This window comes from Pecten maximus, chromosome 12 (genome assembly GCF_902652985.1).
Source record: "Pecten maximus chromosome 12, xPecMax1.1, whole genome shotgun sequence".
Taxonomy (NCBI): domain Eukaryota; kingdom Metazoa; phylum Mollusca; class Bivalvia; order Pectinida; family Pectinidae; genus Pecten; species Pecten maximus.
In genome coordinates, this window is record NC_047026.1 from 15,848,444 (window position 1) to 15,873,075 (window position 24,632).

At 34.4% G+C, this 24,632-nt stretch overlaps 1 protein-coding gene across 1 annotated transcript; it reads left to right on the plus strand.

Moving 5' to 3' along the window:
- On the plus strand, nucleotides 1-14,444 carry LOC117339885 (vesicular integral-membrane protein VIP36-like). The gene is made up of 9 exons (XM_033901597.1): nucleotides 1-127; nucleotides 3,272-3,387; nucleotides 4,419-4,533; nucleotides 5,844-5,926; nucleotides 6,068-6,229; nucleotides 7,107-7,221; nucleotides 7,727-7,779; nucleotides 8,298-8,349; nucleotides 9,052-14,444. Exons 1-9 carry the CDS (start codon nucleotides 1-3, stop codon nucleotides 9,198-9,200), a joined length of 972 nt encoding a protein of 323 aa, XP_033757488.1. The 3' UTR covers nucleotides 9,201-14,444.
- The last annotated feature ends 10,188 nt before the right edge of the window (nucleotides 14,445-24,632 follow it).

Consider the following 24,632-nt stretch of genomic DNA (forward strand, 5'->3'; position numbering starts at 1 on the left):
ATGGCGGCCTACATGTGTACCGTGTCTTTGGCAGTTGCTTGTTTTTGTCTTTTCTTGGGTGTATTTGCAGAATGGAATACGAACGATTACCTCAGGCGAGAACACACACTTGTGAAGCCATATCAAGGTGAATCATACGGATGTGCTGTCTGCACCGCCCTTAAAAACCGGACCCACCCTCTGAAGTACCGGTTGGTCAGGTTCCCATGTCCGGAAACCTTTCTGATAAGAAATAAGTTGGAGTAGACTTAGCGATTGTGTGCTTAACGCATAATGAATATAACTTTATATTACATATTCAAATATGTTAATGTAAATTTTACCATTTTGTCACTAACAATTTGTTAATCTATATCGGGAATAAACAGGAAATATCTTTAAAAAAAGATATATAACAGCATAGTTTTAATGCTTGTGGTTGTAATGTCTTCTTCGTACAACCTCCGTCAAAAATGACGATTACGGTCAGTTTGTAGGTTGGATGCTATTAAAAAAGTGAGGGAATTTAGTTACAGTGAAAGTTTTTTTTTTATTAGTTTTTTTTTTTTTAGTGGAAACTATAAGATAAAAAGGGTGTGTTTACGGTGTATGCTTGAGATCATGAGACATCAAGGGCTGCATTGTGTATATGTGCCTTGAAGATCTCTAGTGTAGTGCATTGTACTGCTGCCACCGGGAGGAGGTTCCATTGTGTTATTGTGTGTGGGAAAAAGAGTATTTGTGTGTGTCATTGGTGGCAGATAGGTGTCTGAAGGTGTAGGGGTGTGTTTGCCTTGTCCTAGGGTCTGCTGGGTGCATGGTGCCGTGTGGGTCTATTGCAACATGATGGTGAATGATTTTGTATAGTAGTATAAGTCTGGTCTTGAGTCTGCGTGTTTGAAGTGTGGGCCAGTTGAGTTTATCCATCATGTCTTGTACTGAACTTGTGTTGTGGTATCTGTTTTGTACGTATGGTGCTGCTCTGCGTTGTATTTTTTCTATCTGGTTGATTTGGTTTGTGTTGTGCGGGTCCCATATGGAAGAGCAGTATTCTAGTTTGGGGCTCACTAGGTCTTTGTATGCATGTTCTTTTATATGTTGTGAGTTTATTTTCAGGTTGCGTTTTAGGAAGCCTAGTGATCTGTTGGCATTTGCAGTGATGTTGTTGATGTGTGCGTCCCATTTGAGATTTTTCTGTAATGTGAGTCCTAGATATTTGCTGGCGTCGACTTGTTGCAGTGTGTGGTCGTGCAGTTTGTAGTTGTATGTTGTTTTTTGGTGCGTTTGTTTGAAGTGGATGTAAAACTGCTGGTAAAATAAATTAACGAACTAATGCGTTTCAGCACGGATTACAAAATTATATCAGTTTGGATCATTTTTTGTGATAATAAGACTGCATTTGAATCAGGAATATAACTTTATTGTGTCATTTGAAAAGATGCATCCACTTGTTCAGCTTGCATTCAGTCTTAAGTTTGTTTCGTTTTTAACTGCATACGTACCTGTATTTTACATTTACCGCTACATTGACCAATCACATACTTCATCTTGACCAGTAACGACACTTGTCGCGTCATATCCGTGGCCAAAAGGATATTATAGTATACGGCTATGCCGAAAAAAATCACAAAAGCTGAGGTTATCACTTGTCAGATAAAGACGTTTATACTAGGTTATTACTATAATACAAACGCCGCATGCATGCAACACTCCTAATGACAATGACATGTACATAAACCCCTGAAATTGGGATATTGATACTATATTCTTAACTTTATATGATATGATATCTTAATTTTCAGAATTTCAACAGCCTGTGAAGTTGCATTTCTTTGAGATAAAATTGATAAGAAGTTTTTATTTTGCGTAGTATATAAAAACTTAACAAGCATATTTATAGAGGGTTATCATTATGAGAAGCCTATATAGATAAAAAAAATATCATGAACTATTATGATCACTCTCAATTTCATTAAAATCATATCTGGATCTCTGCTCACGTTCCATAAACTCCACTCCTCTACGTGATGTAGCAGAGTGTAATTTGTAGAATTGGAGTGTAGATCAAAATATGATATTAATCAAATTGGACCAATTCTGTCCTCTGAAATTTATGTGAGAGGTAATGTGAAATATTGTCCTTAGATATATATCCTGTCCCCTAGATAGACATCAAATCTTTTGAGATGTATGCTTAATTAGTCTGGGACAAAAGCACACTGCAAGATGAGGGTATATAATTCTCTTGTCTTGACTTTGTTCATGATCAGATGTCGAAAAAAAAATGGTACAGACAAAAATGTTTATTAAATGGTATCCAAAACCAACCATATATCCTGTAACAAATATGTTATTTATCCAAAACTGCCCATTTAGTTACTTTATGCCATTCCATTCCAGTTTTGTTGTGGTTCGGTTTCAGCAAATGTAAATTTTCTCACGTGAATGATGTCAGTATTGCAGTATTTATAGTATACTTTGTTAACAGATTGTCAAAAACAATTTTACAAATTATCCTAACTTTTGTTTTACAGATTGTATAATGCATGAATATTTCAACTGGTAGGATAAATTATCTCATTTGGAAGAAAGTATGTGTGAAAGTTGTTTGTAATTGTGCACTGTTCATTATTTAAGCAACTTTAATTGTCTCCTTGACAACAATGGGTTCAACAGTCAAAGTATTTTGTATGTAGTACTGTATTATGGTGTGGGAGGCTGCAGTCGGTTAGAGCACAGGCCACCTATAACCTCAGGTGAAGATCTGAGGTACACGGTTCAATGCTCCCTACCCATGTCAGTTTGTGTTTCTCAGGAAAGTGTACAATTTCTCTCTATCTCTCTGTCTGTCTCTGATAGATTACTCTATTTGTTCTATTAATGATATTTAATTCTAATATTCAAAGAACAAAGGAAATTTTCTGTTTATCCGGTATCAGTTTTATTAGATGTTTTACCTGTATGTGTAATCATGATATCATAGCGGTTTGGACAGACAGTGGTAACACACTTGCCTTTCACCTATATAGGTAGCCGAAGCTCAATGTTCCAATTGGATGTGAAAATGTATGGGATTCGGTGACATGCCTGACCACATGGGTTTCCCCTTGGAGTCTGGGGTCCTCCCACTCTAAAATCCCTCAAGTGCTTCCAAAAAATAAGAATTGTGAAAAAATAAAAATAAATAAAGATTTTTTTTAATGATGATACATAATTAATTGTCCTACAACATACAAAGACTATCATTTTATTGATTGATCTGTAATAAGACTGATTTGATTCCTTTCAATAGGATCAGGATCATCGATGCCTTTATGGGACTTTGTTGGAAGTACTCTCGTCACTAATAACTATGTACGTCTGACACCAGATCACCAGAGTCGACAAGGAGCCATTTGGAATACTCAGGTATCTTACAACCCTATATTCAATAATCATAATATATAGACTTTAGAACATGCGAATCTTCTTTAGATCTAGAGGTGGAGCCAGCATTGTTACTATATTTAGGTTCTGTTGGTTCTGTTTATCCGTTGCCTGGACACCATTCAGTATGCAGGGCAATAGAAGAACGGAGGAAACTAAGAGGAGTCGATCACAACAGGCTCAGGATAAGTTTAATATCTTCTTTATTTGAATATGTCATCAAAGTCAACACAGGCTTGTTGCATTTTATTCCTACTCCTAATTTCATCTCAAGTTGTTTGTAATATACCCGTACCCCCGGTATGTTAAGTATTACATCTGTCTGTATATCATTTTAATGTAACACAGAAAAAAAGTTTCTTTATATAAACATCTTGTATAACATGCATACCTATGGTTGTATGTAACTTATAACATACAAACACTGCAGAGTAAAGAGAAAAGTACAAGGAGTAAGATTTATACTTGTTGTATACACATATTTGTTTCATATTTGGCTAAATTGGTTAAAAATGCAGCATTTTTCTGCATTGTATACTTACACATATATAAGAGATATATTTGTACAGTGTTTTGAAAGTCATTTTATATTTTTTGCCCTGCTTGGCACATTTTGTCGATGTCTATAAATTAATATTTCTTGTAAGTGGAAGGAAGATAACTCTTGTCCATGAATTGGGATGTTGTAGGGACCTGTCGGATTAGAAACTGGGACTTAAGTATTTATTTACACAGCTAATGTACATGAACTTAACCAAAAAAGAAAAAAAATAATAATAATGATAGTAATATTAATAATTTCCCTTGCTTTCCAGCAAAAATTTTCTTTGAATAATAGTTATTTTAATTTACATGTAAAATGTATTGATTAATTAAATGCAATATGTTAGGTAATTGAAACAAGTACAGCCATATATCAGTTTACTTTAAATCATACACTCTAGGTAAATCAAGCTTGTCTGATTTCCTGTTTTTGTTGTATGTTTCTTATCTGGTATGTTTTTCACTTCTAGGCATGTAATACCAGGAACTGGGAGCTCCATGTCCAGTTTTCTGTGCACGGTTCAGGAAGTACATTATTTGGTGATGGAATAGCAATATGGTATGCCAGGGAGAAAAATAGGCTGGGTAAGTGCATTATATTCACAAAGTTGGTGTTTGTGTGCCTTAAGTTAAGTTTTAAAAAACAATAATGATTTTTAAATTGTTTCATGTCAATTTCTAAACAAAATTTTTCCGTCTTAAAAGACCTAACAGCAAATCTGACACTATAATTATCCCCTCGCGACGAAAGTCGGGGAGGGGATATAGCGTTCCTTTCGTACGTACGTATGTTCACTTTTTGTCAGCGCTCTTGCGACTTCATTTTTGAACGGATTCTGACCAAACTTCATATATGGGTCCAGCATGGGAATACCTCGAACGAGTTCGTGTTTCAGGGTGCCAAGGTTAAGGTCAAGGTCACCGTTACTATTTTTAGAAAATCTTTGTCAGCACTCTTGCAACTTCATTTCTGAACGGATCCTGACCAAACTTTATATATGGGTCCAGCATGGGAATACCTCGAATGAGTTCGTGTTTCAGGGTGCCAAGGTCAAGGTCAGCGTTACTATTTATAGAAAATCTTTGTCAGCGCTCTTGCAACTTCAATTTTGAACGGATCCTGACCAAACTTCATATATGGGTCCAGCATGGGAATACCTCGAACGAGTTCGTGTTTCAGGGTGCCAAGGTCAAGGTCAATGTCACCGTTACTATTTATAGAAAATCTTTGTCAGCACTCTTGCAACTTCATTTCTGAACGGATCCTGACCAAACTTCATATATGGGTCCAGCATGGGAATACCTCGAACGAGTTCGTGTTTCAGGGTGCCAAGGTCAAGGTCAATGTCACCGTTACTATTTATAGAAAATCTTTGTCAGCACTCTTGCAACTTCAATTTTGAACGGATCCTGACCAAACTTCATATATGGGTCCAGCAAGGGAATACCACGAACGAGTTCGTGTTTCAGGGTGCCAAGGTCAAGGTTAAGGTCACCGTTACTATTTATAGAAAATCTTTGTCAGCGTTGTTGCGACTTCATTTTTGAATGGATCCTGACCATAATTATGATAACTATCAGGAAATGAAGTTGCTAGTGTGAGGCGTAACCAGATACTGTTGAATGCATAACAATATATACCATATTTATCTGGCAATGAGCCCATGCCTGATAATAAGCCCATCCATGTCTATTGCAGTTCAGTGCAAATGACAACTGATGTTATTTCAATGTCCTGCAATAACCCCACCCCCCATTTTGCGTCAGAGTTCATGTGTTAGCATGCGAGGGGATTTGTATCGTTTGCGATGCCTTGTTTAAATATGTTCTTTACAAAAGTGGAGAAGTATATTAATTACATGCATGAAGTAAAAATATATATTCGCTCTTTCCAGGTGCTGTGTTTGGAAATGCAGACTTTTTCTCTGGATTAGCAATTTTCTTGGACACATACAGTAATCACAATGGCCCCCACAATGTAAGCATTAATTTGGACTTGTAACATTGTAGAATTGATAAGATTTTTTTCTATGCTAATGATATAACTGTAATGTAATTTGAGAATTTGATTTAGCTTTTACTCAGTTGTGAAATGATTAAACAAACATGTTTGTTGCAGCATGAACACCCCTACATATCTGCGATGGTAAACAATGGCTCAATGAGTTACGACCATGACCGGGACGGAACACACACACAACTGGCCGGATGTGAAGCCAAGTTCAGGAATAAGGACCACAGCACTTACCTGGCTATTCGCTACCATAACAACGTACTCAAGGTCAGTTTCCATGGTAACAAAACATTCTTTAGGTTGGGATAAAGCAGCAATTATATCATACATATTTCATCAATTTGAAACCAGATCTCTCGCATTTTTAACACAAATATTGTCTTTCAGTGTGATCGCTTCAAATTGCCATTTTTATGTCGCCTGCAAAAAGCAGGCGATATATAGGCATCACTATTTTGGCATTGGCATCGGCATCCTGGTTTACTCAGAGGTGCGATTACTCGAGTTCCCTTGGGCCGATCAATCTCAAACTTCATGCAGATCTTCCTTAACAAAATTGCTTGCAATGGATTGCTTTGCATGTCTGAATGTCATAGGTCACGGTCACTGTTGATAAAAATAGAAAATTTGTTTCCTTGTGATTACTCAAGTTCCTTTGGGTCCATCAAACTTAATTTTCATGCAGTTTTTCCTTACTACAATTGCTTGCATGGAATTGTTTGTTGTTTTATTTTACTGGGCCAAAGGTCAAGGTTACTGCTACTATAAATAGAAAACTTGTTTCTGTGCAATAACTTGTAATCACCCAACTTTCTGCACAAGTGACATATGCACTTCTGTGGAAGTATTATTGGGAGTATCAACATTAATTGAATGTTGTTTTCAAGCTTCAGTATTGTGTATATAGTAAGCAACACATTTTTCTAACCTGAGGATCATGTGATATTATCATTAATATTATAAGTCTTCAATTTAAACATAACTGTCCTTGCAACCATCAAATCTACAATTTGTTTGGAGTCTTTGTACTCAAATCATGCCAGATATAGTGAATACTTTTATAAGTTTGGGTGGTTTGTATGTCAAATGTCAGTTTTTGAGGGTAGGAGAAAATCCTGATCTTATGTTTCTTTCTCCTCGGCAGGTTTCCATGGATATTGATAATAAGAATGGCTGGAAAGAATGTTTTGAAGTTCATGGCATCAAATTACCACTTGGATACTATTTTGGAGCTTCAGCAGCCACAGGACAGTTAGCAGGTAGAGGATATTTCATAATTAACATGATTATTGAGTAACTGGTAAAATATATGGCATTCTCAGATTCTCGACACTGGCACAGTTCAAAGCTATCCAATCATAAATCACATTAATTTTCACTTTAGGCTATTATTTCCCCCTAGTCTATAAAATAAAAAAGTAATATTGAACCACATAAATTGTATGGCAGGGCTGTGTAACAAATGTACTAAACTGTGTCAGATGTTTACGTAAAATTTTCCTCGATTTTAAATATTGAGAAAAAAGGTCTTGTACTTATAAATTCACTGCTGTTGTAGGCAAATTGGGTCTATCATCAGGGCAAGGGACTATGAAAGCTGAGTCGCTTACACCGTCAACCTACATACCTCAGATGAAAATCTGGGCTGCAGAGTTTGACACTCCCTATCTGTAGCAATTTCACCTCGTCAAGACAAATTTCTTTTCCTGTCGACAATCAAAGGAATCATTTATTTGATTTTTCTCCTTTTTCTTTTAAATACAGATAACCATGATATAATATCTATGAAGTTGTATGAACTGGACCCACCAGAGGGGGTAAGTACTACACAAACACAGACATACACATACAAGTAGTGTTTCATTTCTTCCAGATTCTTCAGATATTTTGTATCTTCGGAGACATACATGAGTAAGTTATATTACATAAGTAAATTATATTGTTCTGATGGTATATAAAATAATATTATATATATATATAATTTTTTTTTTTTTTTCAGTTTTAAAATCTTTTTATTCATTCTTTTGCATATTACTAGTACATGAAATACATAGAAAAAAACCCATCAATTATGGATACAGTTTTACAGCAGCACAATATCATTTTTGAGAAGAGCATCAAGGGTGACAATGAGTTGGTATATATATACATAATAGCAACATTTTAGAAAATGCATACATGTATATATATTGAAACAATGTTTAATGGCTAACAGAAATAAAGTATGTATTGAATATAATAATGATATAGATTTTATAGTGACCAGAGTATTTTTGTGTTCATGATAGATTTGTGGTTTGAACAACTACTAAAATGTATATTTTCGATATTTCAGCAATCGGATTATTGGGGATTGCCCATAGCCGAAGTGTTTGATGCACCTCGAGGTATGTTGTTCAAAATTATTTAAATGAATAAGTTTGACTTACTTCATGTTATAAATTTGTTCCAATTTAAATTATTAACATTTTGTCAATTGAATATTGAAGCTTAAATCTGAGTTAAAAGTAAATATTTACAAAAGGTTTTATTATTATTGACAGTACTATATTTACAGTTTAAAATACCAGGAAAAATATTTTCCTGTATTTTAATGTGTATAGCATAAAAATGAAAACTTTAAATTTTAATGAATATCTTTAACTAAGATTCTTCCAAAGGGAACATCTTATACAAATAAACAACCCTGTCTCAATAGTTTCAAGTTTTCCGCTTCTTAACCCTTTGATGAGGAAACAGACTCTTTTCACATTTGAAGTCATCATCTTGGCTCTTCCTATATGTCTACTTCAAAATGATGTAACCATGACAACACAATCCAATTATGAAATCATCAAAACATATTTTAAAGTTAAACTTAAAATATTACCAAGAAAGTTTCACCTCTGTTTACATATAAATGCTATATAGCAACAAGAAAAATAGAATCTTATTCAATATTTAGAAAGATATGACATTTAATGCATTTCAGTATGTAAAATTTAGCACATCTACGATCTGAATTGAACCATTGTTTTCATATTTGGCTTGACATTGATAATGAGAAAATATATATATTTTGCATATATCTCCTTTATATTTTGTTTCAGATCGTATTGAGGACGTTCGGTCAAGCATGAGTGGTTGGAAAATTTTCCTCATCATTATTTTAGCCATCATCGGTCTGGGTGTTTGTGGTGTGGTCGGATATGTAATATTTAATAAAAATAATGATTATACACGTAAACGCTTCTACTGACAGCTGCCATGCTGTTTTGATCTAAAAAATCCATCAATTTTTTTGTACATCGAAGTGTTATGCACCACAATCAACTACAATTGGATTTTGGATCTTAAATGTACTAAGTGTGGTGTCATTTAATTCCATTCCAACTTGAATAATATTTTTAAAAGAAGGCTTTAAAGAAGAGAAACATTTAATGATTCAAAATTAACATTATGTTGAATTGATTTATATGAACAACTTTTGTTTCCAAATTTGTGAAGTTTTAAAGCTGGAAATGTATGCATTATCATGGTCAACAATTGTACAATTTTGAAACATTTTACAGAAATGTCTGTTGCAAGAATGAAAAAATAGTGTCAACATAAACACTAAATGAACTTCTTAACCAATGTCATACATTTTCGGTATCAGCAATACTTTTATACCGTGAATGTTTGATCTGATAAACATGAGGGTAAACTAAACCTTTAAATCTGAGATGATTTCAGGAATTGATAGTCTTTAAACTTGAAGGTGTTCATTTCCCCAGAAACTGATTGGACCTGAAATGCATTTCTAAATTAAATCATTTGATAGAATCTGTAATCTGTAATATATTTTTTTACAAATTATATTTTCTGTCCAACATACCTATAAACAATGATCCCATATCTTTTTCAATAATTCATGTTTTTTTTGTTTTTTGGTTTTTTTTGATAAGTTTGATTTTCTATCGTTATCTTTAGGCACTGTTATTAACAGAGCAGGAATATTTAGTAAAAATTCTTTTTTTTTTTTTTGTAAAATTAATGGTTTTTTGATAACTTTCCTGAAATGTAAACACTCCCACAAAAATAATTTATTTCAATAGATACATTTTATTATTTGAAGAAATGCAAAATTACTCTCCATAATTTTGATTACTCTGAAAGTCAAACAACTTTCGTGTCTGAAATAGTTTTTTTTCTACATAGATTCATGATTATGAAATTTAAAAATAATTCATATTTAAGTGTCACTGGTGTATGGCTGGTGAGAGTATGTCTTGTAAGTCGGTGTGGAGAGGAAAGGTGTGTCTGAGTTGTGTACAATGTTAGCCTCATACTGTACTGTAGTTATCTGCAAATAAGCCCCTGCCCACAAATAAGCCTTCTTCATTTTTGCAAAAGTGGTTCACAAATAAGTCCAACCAAAACTAAAATACTAAACTTTTGCTCAAGGGGATGGGGCTTATTTGAGGATAGATATGGTACTTAACCTTTTACACTAGAAGAGGGGGCTTATTAAAGGATAGTTACAGTACTAAACTTTTACACTAGGAGAGTGGGCTTATTCAAGGATATATAAATTACTAAACTTGTGCAGTAAGGGAGGATTTGAGGATAAATACGGTACAAAATTTAAACACTTAGGGTGTGGAAGGAGTGTGTATGTGTTACTTATTTGAGGATAAATATGGTACTAAACTTTTACACTAGGGGAGGGGGCTTTTTTGATGATCGTTGCAGTACTAAGCCAGTAAGGGAGGGGGCTCTAACATTACCTTACGCGGGATTTTTTTTTTTTTTTAATTGGCTTTGTTTTTAAAATGACTATAACTGTAAATATCACCATTCCCTTAATTTAGAACTGCTCACATGTTTTGTAAATACTTATTTCAGTACAAAACAATACCATAACTATGTGTATATGTTCTACAAGATTATGCATATACTGGTAGTGCATGTTACTGCTTGGTAAGCAGGATGCTGCGCAGACTCGTCACTTGTTTGATGAGCATGAAATCTACAGTTATATTAACTTTAATAGTGTTGGCTTTTTGTAAATAATGCATCTCCCATGAAAACCAATTAATTTACACTATTTATTTTACAACAAATGTGAAACAAGTTACACCAACTTATATTAATGTCTCTTGTTGACCCGGATGGAAGTGCGTGAATGGTACTGGTGCGGAAGAAAACAGAAGTACCCAGAGAAAACCCATGTTGTTTTATAAAAATATATGAAATTTAAGTCTTGGTTACATTTGTCTGAGTAATGGTGGTCAATGTATTACCTGATTATAAGCATGAAAAAAGCAGGATGTGGACTGCAGGTAAATCATTAAGTTGATGTAAAAGACAATAATCTAAGTAAAACAACATAATGTTGGTTTTTATATGTTAACCTTACTTGACAACTTATGTTATGTCCTGATGAGAGTGTTTTTTTATGTGGCCATAGTATAAAAACACGACTGTTCACAGTGTTTTATATATTATTCAAGTCTTGAGAGTGTTATAAATCTACCGTCACTGCTGACTTGAGTTAATAATTGTGATTTCAGGAGTGTAATACAAAGGTTGTTCAAATATATTAAAATCTGGTTGTTTCAGATTTTGTAATTCAAGAAAAACGGGAGATTTTAAAGGCACACTTAAAGTTCGCAAGACGCGTCTTTATACTTCAATAACTTCCAACCCATTTGTGGTGACTGTTACTGTGCCATGTTGAGAAGTTGTGTAAAAAAAATGATGAAACAATTTGAGGATATCCAAGTTTGGTATATTAAGTTATACAAACAAAGAGGTCAATATATGTACGATGTACCTTTAAGCTCCATCTGATTCCATCAACGCATGTTGAACGTAAATTTGTGTCGGCGTGACTTATGTTTGAATGTGTCTTGTAGTAATTTTTATGAAAATTCACATATTGATATATTTCTTTGTAAATCGCATTGTAGAACATGATCTATTGAATGTATACTGCTTTGTAGATCTATCTATATATTACAATGGAGCATCAGGTATTCTGTTTTACATAATATAACCACATTCCGATGGGCCGTTCTGTAAACCGCTTTCAATTACTGTTCTAGTTTTATCATCCATATCCCATCATGCATCACACAAATCACCAATCACATTCATTGTTTTATATGTATGTAAAAATTTCGGTTAGTTTTGATGTTCTGTACATACTACTTTAAAAAGTAGAATTTATACAACTTCTCCGTACATCCCGGTAACGATGGCGATGGTGTATAACAAATGTTGTCATGCTTAATAGGAAAAGATAGAAAAACCGTGGAATATGTTGGGAAAAAAGAAAAGTGTTAGGAAAACCGTGGAAAATGTTGGGAAAAAGAACAGTGGCTTCACCTTGGTACGTGTATCATTAAGATGTACAATATCTTGATGAGGTCAAATTGCATGTTGTTTTGTTTTATATATTGTGTTTGTCTATATTTGTACGACAATGATTGTCATAGTAATAATTCAAAATATGGAAAACTAGTTCATGATCTAAGGATTCGGGCAGTGTTTAATTATCTCCGATATATCCTTTTACAAATTCAGCGAAACTTCATTGGTTATGTGATATATGGCAACCATACTAAGTTACTTTAAAACAAGGGTATTGAAGTGTATAACAAATCTGTGATTTTGTATATATCCTCATTATGGCGCGATGATATAAAGGTTCATGTGCGTTTTAATTTCTGTTTAGATTGAATGAATTAAAATATGATCACAAGTGTTTATTATAGCTATTGTGACACAGCATAATTTTTGTTAATTAAAGTTAGTATTAGTCACTATTTCTAAAATTCATTGCAAATCTTTGGAAAAATGAATAAATTGTTTTTTAATTGTCAAGCTATTTATGTCAATATTCAGGGAATATCTTTTTGGTATATTTAACAATATTTATTTAGTTTATTTTTTGATCTGTTCATTACGGTTAATTTTTGTTAATTTGAATAATGTAATTAGGACTTGATTTAAATTTTTGAAATTTTGGTAAATTTCAATAAAATTATTTACCATAATATTGATTCAAATAACTACAATGATTATTATTGGCTTAAGGTGTTCTATTAAAAAACAAATCAGTGAATTGAATGCTTTAAAAAAATTGATGTTATTCAGAATCAAGTCAGACATTTCTCTCTATGTACACACTTAAACCCCTGTATTATTTAAGGAAAATTTCATCAAAAAATCAAAATATATGATTCATCATTATGAAGGTTAGGTTGTTTTATTAGAAATGTTTTTGTCGAATTTGAGGAACTTTGTCGTTTTTTTTTGTTGATAAATGAGTTTATCCTTATATACGTTTATATCTACCATAATAGGTTACTAATCTATGTCATAAAGTCTGTGTTCGGCTTTCCTTTGGGTAATCACTAACAATTAAAATATGCCCTTTATCCTGGCGTCCTTGATTCTCCAGGGGTTACGTTCACTTTCGCTCTCTGTAGCCCTTGAATATGTCATGGCAAAATTGATAGCACAGCTAACTGGCTATTTGATATGTGTCAGAGGAAAATCTGACCAATGGCCAAGTTCAAAGCTGAAGAATTTCCTTTGAAGATTGCAGAGGAGCAACAGCCAAGGTCAAAGCAGGTCAATTTTCCAATATGGCGACCTGGAGATTCGTTTGATGTAAAACAAGGACAAGATAGGGTTTTTTTAGCCACAAGGTGGCGGTATAGTCTTTTGTTAGAGCCACAAGGTGGCGGTATAGTCTTTTTGTTTGAGCCACAAGGTGGCGTGACTGGAGCCTTCAATTTTGTCATGACATACTCCACGGATAAAGAGTGCAGAGTCAATATAGCCTCTGTAGTAGTAGGGATGAACAGATGTCTTGTCTATTTCTGTGCTGATTATATAGCATAAGTATACTGTACATGTGGACATTTACGCGAGGGGGAAATTTACGTGAATTATACAAAGGCTGCGGAAATTACCCCCCACGTACATGATTTTGTGATGTAAGTCGTGTACATGGAGCTGGGGCAAAAGAAGAAAAGATACATTGATCACGGAAATAACCCCTACATGTATAGTTTATCTTTCAAAATCGCGAAATTAACTCCCCGCGGGTATAACCGACTTGAATAGTTTACCTATCGAAATCGCGAAACTAGCCCCCGCGGAAATACCCCTACACGTATAATTTACCTATCAAAATTGCGAAATTAAACCCCCGCGGAAATAATCACGTTACAGTACTTGATGCAGCTACCAAATCAGCATTTTACTTGGTGCGGACAATTTAATAATATCGTTATTGGAGAACATTACAATGCCAGTCTACTGATCGTACCTATGAACCTGGTGCTGAGAAGCTGACCTATTTTCTTTACTTAATATTCATATAGATATGATAGTCATGCAATATTTTGTTAGGGGATGGTTGATGTATGAGATTTTCTCACATCAGATGTGTATATGATGACTGACTGGAGTAGACAGATGAATAAATCAGAGAATGATTAAAATATATTGTGTATAGCCTTTGTTTTTCACGTCAAAATACTAAGTGCTAAAAATCTGAGTATTCCGTCAGAACACTGTACATATATACGGTGTGTGTCATGCTATTGGACCATTAGTACGCATGCATTTCTAGATAAAGGCTTCCAAGTCTGTTCAAATGAATAACCTTGACCCAGTTGGATTGGGGTCAAATGTGTTGAGCATTTTATTAGGGTCCCCATGACAGGTGACCTATAGTTATCGCAGTGTCCAACCACCCTTCCGTCCGTCTGTATGTTCATAAGCTTTTTTGTTTCTGGAGATTATCTTGGCCCCTGCAGAGACCAAACTCGGATACTCTATAGGGGTTTACAAAGTTCCTTAGATCAAGGTCACTGTTACTAAAAATAGAACGGAATACAGCTCTTTTGTTTCCGGAGATTATCTCAGATTCCAGAGGGGCAAATTTCCTGAAACTTAACACGGCGTTGCACAATAATGTGAAAGTGTCCAAAATAGGAATGGAAAAGTTCCTGTCGAGGTCAAGGCTGCTGTTACCGAAAATAGGCCGTGGAATATACTGTTAACGTACATCATACAAGCCCTAGAGAGGGTAAAACTTTCTGAACTTTCACATGATACACTGTGAAATGCAGATGTGCCTAAGATCGAGGTCAAGATCACTGTTAGTAAAAATACAACTGAGAATATTCTGTCTAAATAAAAGTTTTATCGTCGATGGAGGTTTCCTTTAATCCAGAGGACCAAATTTTCCGAAATTTCACATGCTTTTACATAGAGAATACATGGTCAGTGTCTTAAAATATAAGCTGTATTTTGGCGAAGGTAAAGAAAGACAAAAGTGGCGAGCCACTTTTGTCTTTCTGTCCTGAGCCAAAAATACAGCTTATATTTTAAGACACTGACCATGTATTCTATTTATCCTGCAACAGTCATCAAAATAATCATCAAAAGTAATCATTTTGAAGTGAAACGGTGTCAAAAATGATAGAAATATGCTACAACGAATGCATCATTTACTCAGCTTATCACAAACATGCTTTAAATGCTACAACGCCTGTATTTACTCAGCTTATCACAAACATGCTTAAAATACTACAACGCATGCATCATTTACTCAGCTTATCACAAACATGCTTTAAATGCTACAACGCATGCATCGTTTACTCAGCGTATCACAAACATGCTTTAAATGCTACAACGCATGTTTTTACTCCGCTTATCACAAACATGCTTAAAATACTACAACGCATGCATCATTTACTCAGCTTATCACAAACATGCTTAAAATGCTACAACGCATGCATCATTTACTCAGCTTATCAAAAACATATTTAAAATGCTACAACGCATGTATTTACTCAGCTTATCACAAACATGCTTAAAATGCTACAACGCATGTATTTACTCAGCTTATCACAAACATGCTTAAAATACTACAACGCATGCATCATTTACTCAGCTTATCACAAACATGCTTTAAATGCTACAACGCATGTTTTTACTCCGCTTATCACAAACATGCTTAAAATACTACAACGCATGCATCATTTACTCAGCTTATCACAAACATGCTTAAAATGCTACAACGCATGCATCATTTACTCAGCTTATCAAAAACATATTTAAAATGCTACAACGCATGTATTTACTCAGCTTATCACAAACCTGCTTAAACTGCTACAACGCATGCATCATTTACTCAGCTTATCACAAACATGCTTAAAATGCTACAACGCATGTATTTACTCAGCTTATCACAAACATGCTTTAAATGCTACAACGCATGTATTTACTCAGCTTATCACAAACATGCTTAAACTGCTACAAGACATGCATCATTTACTCAGCTTATCACAAACATATTCAAAATGCTACAACGCATGCATCATTTACTCAGCTTATCACAAACATGCTTTAAATGCTACAACGCATGTTTTTACTCCGCTTATCACAAACATGCTTAAAATACTACAACGCATGCATCATTTACTCAGCTTATCACAAACATGCTTAAAATGCTACAACGCATGCATCATTTACTCAGCTTATCAAAAACATATTTAAAATGCTACAACGCATGTATTTACTCAGCTTATCACAAACCTGCTTAAACTGCTACAACGCATGCATCATTTACTCAGCTTATCACAAACATGCTTAAAATGCTACAACGCATGTATTTACTCAGCTTATCACAAACATGCTTTAAATGCTACAACGCATGTATTTACTCAGCTTATCACAAACATGCTAAAAATGCTACAACGCATGCATCATTTACTCAGCTTATCACAATCATGCTTAAAATGCTACAACGCATGTATTTACTCAGCTTATCACAAACATGCTTAAAATGCTACAACGCATGCATCATTTACTCAGCTTATCACAAACATGCTTTAAATGCTACAACGCATGTATTTACTCAGCTTATCACAAACATGCTTAAAATGCTACAACGCATGTATTTACTCAGCTAATCACAAACATGCTTAAATGATACAACGCATGCATCATTTACTCAGCTTATCACAAACATGCTTTAAATGCTACAACGCATGTATTTACTCAGCTTATCACAAACATGCTTTAAATGCTACAACGCATGCATCATTTACTCAGCTTATCACAAACATATTTAAAATGCTACAACGCATGTATTTACTCAGCTTATCACAAACATGCTTAAAATGCTACAAGGCATGCATCATTTGCTCAGCTTATCACAAACGTGCTTGAAGTGCTACAATGCATGCATCATTTACTCAGCTTATCACAAACATGCTTTAAATGCTACAACGCATGTATTTACTCAGCTTATCAAAAACATGCTTAAAATACTACAACGCATGCATCATTTGCTCAGCTTATCACAAACATGCTTGAAGTGCTACAACGCATGCATCATTTACTCAGCTTATCACAAACATGCTTTAAATGCTACAACGCATGTATTTACTCAGCTTATCACAAACATGCTTAAAATGCTACAACGCATGTATTTACTCAGCTTATCAAAAACATGCTTGAAGTGCTACAACGCATGTATTTACTCAGCTTATCACAAACATGCTTAAAATGCTACAACGCATGCATCATTTACTCAGCTTATCACAAACATGCTTGAAAATGCTACAACGCATGCATCATTTACTCAGCTTATCACAAACATGCTTAAAATGCTACAACGCATGTATTTACTCAGCTTATCACAAACATGCTTAAAATGGTACAACGCATGTATTTACTCAGCTTATCAAAAACATGCTTAAAATACTACAACGCATGCATCATTTACTCAGCTTATCGAAAACATATTCAAAATGCTACAACGCATGTATTTACTCAGCTTATCACAAACATGCTTAAAATGCTACAACGCATGCATCACCTACTCAGCTTATCACAAACATGCTTAAACTGCTACTTGACAGACATCGTATAACCAACCTATCTCTAACTTAAAACTTACATCGTGTACACAGAAAAATAACGTCATAAAAACGATATCTTTCCAGACCGAAAGTGACATACACTATACTGCAACGTCCTTATTTTTGGGGTACTCAAATTTTAGGGCAATGGTGAATTGGCGCACCAACAACACTTGTTATAGAAAAGAATATAAAGAATCGGCAATAAGCACAATAGAATATGTCGTCATATAATTCACAGCAGTTCAACAAAATAGATACTCCAGTTTTACATCATACAGTTCCATGGCATAAAAACAGTATGTGCCTCTATGACAACAACACATTGTTTTGAATTGTAAGGAAAGTACGGTAAACGTACAAAATGTATTTGGTTTTATCTATGCGACGGCACCCGCTTCCGGTTCAGAAGGTGAGCGCGTGAAATCCCTCATATCCTTGTTTGAAACAAAGAAGTCTTGTACGGATAAAATAGAACAGAAATGTAGATCAATGATATACTACTGTATCAATTTACACCTATCATTTTCATGTAAAAATAACACGATTCATCTATATCAACATTGTATGTGGTGTCCACAAGCACACCATTCACCTCTGGGTCAACCCTTGCCGGGACTTCATTCATCCAAATAAATTGAAGTTTTATTAAAACACCTATTTTCAAAACAAACACTGCGCCACCAACTCACATGGGAAGTAATATCCATTGATCAGAACGTGAATAAAAAGTATATTTTTACCAAACGGATGCCGCTGATGTTTCAACGAAAATCTATAATTTTGTAAAACTATTCCATTATCTTGGGTTTGGATACTTTGACATATTTGGACACGCCAATATAGTCCTTAACAAACTAATGTGGGGACAAACACGAATGATTTAGAGTAATGACTATGTACACATCACCAATCGTTAACTCTTCTAACAGTCCACTATAAGGTGATGGGTATCTGATGACGCATTTTAACAGACACTGATGAACTTCCGCTAACTGCTAACGCCATTATCAGTAAACAACCATCAAATAAAACGCATTAATGAACTATTCACTCGAACCCTGATTTTCTAGTTAGCTGTCAATTATTGATGCTCTCATCATCTTTCTTCTGTAAATATTTCGTCAATCCCCATATCCTTACGCCGTAGTACCAATTAAGGCTTCCGTTAATTGGTGACATTAATTAGAAGTCGGCTTGTTCACAACGTTTCATTAATAAAAATCTATGTTTATTACTTTCGATAACCCCTTCCTTTCTTTTGTCCAGTAATAGTGCCTTATGTTCGAAACCTACATGATGCAGTTGCTAGGTACTGACCGTACGCGTAGGCGGGTGGTTTTTCTCCGGGTACTCCGGCTTTCCTCCGCCTCCAAAACCTGGCACGTCCTTAAATGACCCTGGCTATTAATAGGACGTTAAACAAAAACAAACCAAACAAACCAAATGCCTTATGTTGGTCATGCTTCCTTAAACTTAACAGCATCATGACTGTTTATTATTATTATTATTATTGATTTTTGTTGTTTTTTGTTTTGTTTTATGTATTATATCGTTAATATAAATCCCTACAAAGTACAAACATCACTTTGTTTTAATACCGGTATGTGTGTATGTTAATAAACTAATTCGATTAGCTTTGACCTGGAAGGTCGGCCAATGAATTGTCGATGATCACGGACAGACCTACAACTTAAATTTTCTGTACTTCCTAAGATACTAGTAGTGTAGTACTGTAATAAGGAGTGTCACATGTGGTACGTTAGGCCCCGAATCTACAAGAGCATGGGACGTTTTGTCCGATTTTATTTTCCAGGGTCCATAATGATCTCTGGTCAATTTTCCACTTGGTTAATTAGTATCGACCAACACAAGAGTTTAATATAAGGTTGAATTGTTTCTCTTTTGCTTTGATAACTAACGCAAAAAAACAAAAAAAAAAAAACACAAAAAAAAAAACAACAACAACAGCAAAACGTTAATAAAAAAAAAAAAAAAAAAAAACAAAAAAAACCCAAACAAAAACCTTCCGATCGTAACCTACAAAATATCATGTAAAGTCTGATTAAATTTTACAGCTGACATACTTTTTCTGATAAAACATTCACTGTAATTGCCGTTTAAGGACCTATTTATTAAATCAGTAGCTCGAATCATCCTTCAACATACAAAACGTACTTGTATTTGGTTCATATCTATTAAGCACGACATAATCCGGCCCTCATCTTTCATCATGTTCCGTTACAGAGATATATTAGTGTACCTGATGGTATTGTAAATAGGGTAACCATAGAACGAATTAACTATTTACACAGTACAAAAATCGATAAATCGATTGTCAATATACTATTATCACTACTGACTAAAATTCCATGATAGATGGAATGACTAGCATATTTGCTTAAAGCTTGACACCAGTAAACAGAAGTAGTCAGAACACAACAAAGCTGGCCGTGTGGGCTGACATTGAAAATCTTTTTTTTTTAAAGTAGGTCAAAGGTCACTGTCAAGGTCAGCAGTTCCGCAGATGTAATGCCAATTTAAAGGTATTTTCACAAGAATCTCACATGTCAAACACCTAAACTGTATCCTTATTAATATGGACATAACACTGCTTTATAAAAACTGTATCCTAGCTATCGTAGGTTAACATTCTATGACAGAGGTTTGGGTTTTTAAAGTAGGTCAAGGTCACGGCCGCAAACGCAGTACCAATGGACAGATCTTTTCAAAAGGAACACACATGTAAAATACCTAAGCTGTATCCTCAGCAGTATTGACACAACACTGTTTTATAAAAGAAAAAAAAACCTAGTTGTCTGCCGACGACGTCGACGCCGCTGGTACAGCAATAGGTCCGCTAAACACCGTCTCAAGCCTTTTTTGGATCAAAATCCAGGAAAACCAAGATTTTCCCTTCGAATTTGGCAAAAATCATTATCTAGCTTTTTAAGCGAATGAAAGGTCTCGTAAATGAAATCTTTCAATGTAGATACGAAACGTTCCATTATAGACGAGATGATCGTATATATGTGTGTAGTATTAACTCTTTTAAATGGTGTTGATGTTCGTGGTTTTAATGTTTTTCGCCAGTAGCTGAAAGACAAAAAAAAAAAAAAAAAAAAAATCAATTACACTATGAGTCAGAAAAAGACGTTATGGGGCGTGTATCTAAAATACAATATACAACTGTAATATATAAGTTTAAATTCCATTGTCATGTGATGGTATCTAAAATACAATATACAACTGTAATATATAGTTTTAAATGCCATTGTCATGTGATGGTACGTGATCCAGTTAAATAATTTCCCTGAACAAATTTGTGTTGATACCAATAATGTTCAGTAAAGTGAACCCATTATGTCTATGTTTACAGTTTTTCTATTTAGAGTTTACAGGATGCGGTCACGTGCATGTCGAGCAATATAACGTCATCATGCCCTGGTTACCGTCCCTTTGTTCACAAACACAGTGATACTGACAAAGGGCCCATTCTTTGTCAACCTGTTAAGTAATTTTTTTACGTTGCACAACCATTCCTGTTTTGAATACAACTGATATCATCAAATCGATAACTTCCGCCATATTCAAATGTTCATTTGCTGTGTTTACGTGCTTCGTTTACATAAAAATATAACAGAAATATCGCATAAATCTGTACTTGGTGACCTCTGGAGATTTGAGACATGAAATCATGATATCATGGGTTTGGTTCTATAAGCCTAATCGTCTATAACATAACCATATAACGACACAAGCTTGTTCCTTCCACGATGTTTAATGACAAAAATACGATAAACAGCAACACTCGTTCTCATTTTGAGAACATGACATTGTGTGTATTTGACCCAGAGTTACATGTCGGGAGTCCTTCATGAAACAGAGGACGCTTACAACTCCGGAACATGTGGTCTGATACTCCTTATGTCCATTTACTGTCGCACTTTATCCACAAGTTTGCTTTTTGTGTGTTAAATACCCTGCATTATATTTTATGTATATGTTGTTGAAGAAAGCAGTTATCTTAAACAGATATTTCTGACAATACTAATAATAAAGCCAGAACAGGAATCTATTTTTTTGTTGTTGTAGATTTATGATTTATTGCGATTAAAACACAGAAGGAAAATTATACGTAACACGAACTTGAAGTATCTAACTTACAATAACTCTACAAACTGCAAATCACTTGTATTTGGCGTAGGATTTATTTTCGCGTTAACACGCGCGGAGACTCCATGGCGAATTCAAAACGCTCGCGATTATTTGTGCGAAAATAACACTTTAAGATGACAGCTAAGCTGTCGGTTTCTGATAGAGGAGCCTTGCAGAGTCCATGACTCCAAAAACTTAACATTCGATAATTTAAATTCTTATTCATTTTCTTCAGACAAACCAAACTGTCTATTACGTACAGTAGACCTTGTGCCGGTTAGGAATCAGGTACAACCTCACAAGACATCATCACACCAATTATATTCGGAATTCGCCCAACTTCTCCAAACGGAACCCTCTGTAAACCGAACAAATGTCCAGGCCGCATGCAAGTACGGTTTATAGTGGTTCCACTGTATTTGCGAATCGATCAGAAAGGAAGCCAAGGAAAGTATATCAAGATGTCAAATGTTACAATGAAAAACAGGTATTTTTTTTATTCTTAATTCAATGCCATTTACGAGCATTTCAATACAGAAATAAACTTACTAAATTAGCACACTTAAATTTTAGCGTAAAAACAAATTAAAACAGATTAGTTGAATGATGAATTTGCACACCAACAATGAAGATAAACTACAATTAGCACAATCATGATTTAGCGGAATCCGTCTAGCATGAATAAAAAGCCAACCCCCCCCCCCCCCCCCCCCCCCCCCCAATATAAACGCTAAAATAAAATTACCGCTAAAATATGTACATTTACAGTATATGACAGATAAAACGTGTTGAAGCCTTTAATATCCCCAAGGTAAGGGCAATGTATCACTCTTAATGAGACGTTTGTAAAGCTATGGTCGAAGCCCAGTAATTATGGTAAACTGTTGCGAAAACTATGGTTCTATATAGAGCAAAACATTTTACAGACAGTAACTTCTTAAACCGATATACATCACTGGATTACCACTCTCATTCAACTCCAGTTCATTATAATTTGTACATAATGTATTGTATTGATGATGTATTCGATAGGCTAATATTGCACAACATTGAAAAAATAGATGAGCATGGATATTCTAGATCAGTAAAGAAGAAGAAGAAATTTGATTAAAAAAGACTTACAATGGATAAACTCGATGAAGACAGTGTGACCGTTTATCACACATGAAAATCTAGGACATTGGGAATATAATGCACAAATTGATAATAAGAGCTATCTATGCATACTTATGAAGGACTTTATGGCATATTAAGCACTGCCCTTTGAAGAATGTTCATAAGAAGTAGAACAGAATCAATTCTAAGCTACCAAACACCCATTTCCTGAAGACTGAAATGTCAGCGAATTCCTTTTTTTTCCAAAGAGGAATATTCCATTTATTCATATTTTGACATCGTGTTATCAATGTTGAATAAGAATTAAGTAATCCTTTATTATTTAGACTTTATTCATCAACCTTTTATCCAACCAGAGCCATCCCTTTTTTCCATCGGAGGAAGCTGATTTTTTAATCATTTTTATAAAAGATTTGAAAGGAATTGGTCAAATATCCTATATGGGCATAACAAGGTGGTACAACAGTTGCATCCTCGACTTAGTCACGGGGCGATAAACAAACTTATTACAGACATAAAACTAATCATGTTTAAAAAATATTACAGGTATATACTAACTGATTACAGGTATACTAACTGATTACAGGTATACTAACTGATTACAGACATACTAACCGATTACAGGTATACTAACTGATTACAGACATACTAACTGATTACAGGTATACTAACTGATTACAGACATACTTACCGATTACAGGTATACTAACTGATTACAGACATACTAACTGATTACAGGTATACTAACTGATTACAGGTATACTAACTGATTACAGACATACTAACTGATTACAGGTATACTAACTGATTACAGACATACTAACTGATTACAGACATACTAACTGATTACAGGTATACTAACTGATTACAGACATACTAACTGATTACAGACATACAAACTGATTACAGACATACTAACTGATTACAGGCATACTAACTGATTACAGGTATACTAACTGATAACAGACATACTAACTGATTACAGACATACTAACTGATTACAGACATACTAACTGATTACAGGTATACTAACTGATTACAGGTATACTAACTGATTACAGGTATACTAACTGATAACAGGTATACTAACTGATTACAGACATACTAACTGATGACAGACATACTTACTATATATTAAACAAATTAACCAAATATGGAAATTACACATTACAATTATACTATCTGTATAATACGTGTATACTGGACTTACTAGTGGTAGTTCACTAGTATATCATATATAATATATATAGAACTATTACAGTCTGTCTAGTAGATAGTCCAGATTATTATACGAAGTCACATCGCAGCTTCTGTTAATTTCTTTAATTAACTTGATACCATTGTAGTGATTCTATCATCAGAGTATGAATCTCCAAACCTTATGTTTACTGAAGGAAACGGTCATTGACCGATGTTCGCGTCCGCTTTAAAAACAATCGACAACGCTGTGGACTGAGTGAGTGTCTATCTACCCAACTCGA

Excerpts from the sequence above, each read along its gene's own strand:
- LOC117339885 (XM_033901597.1), top strand. The coding sequence starts at position 1 with ATGGCGGCCTACATGTGTACCGTGTCTTTGGCAGTTGCTTGTTTTTGT. Across the intron at positions 128-3,271 it reads ACTTGTGAAGCCATATCAAG|GATCAGGATCATCGATGCCT; the intron begins GTGAATCATACG and ends TCCTTTCAATAG. Across the intron at positions 8,350-9,051 it reads AGTGTTTGATGCACCTCGAG|ATCGTATTGAGGACGTTCGG; the intron begins GTATGTTGTTCA and ends ATTTTGTTTCAG.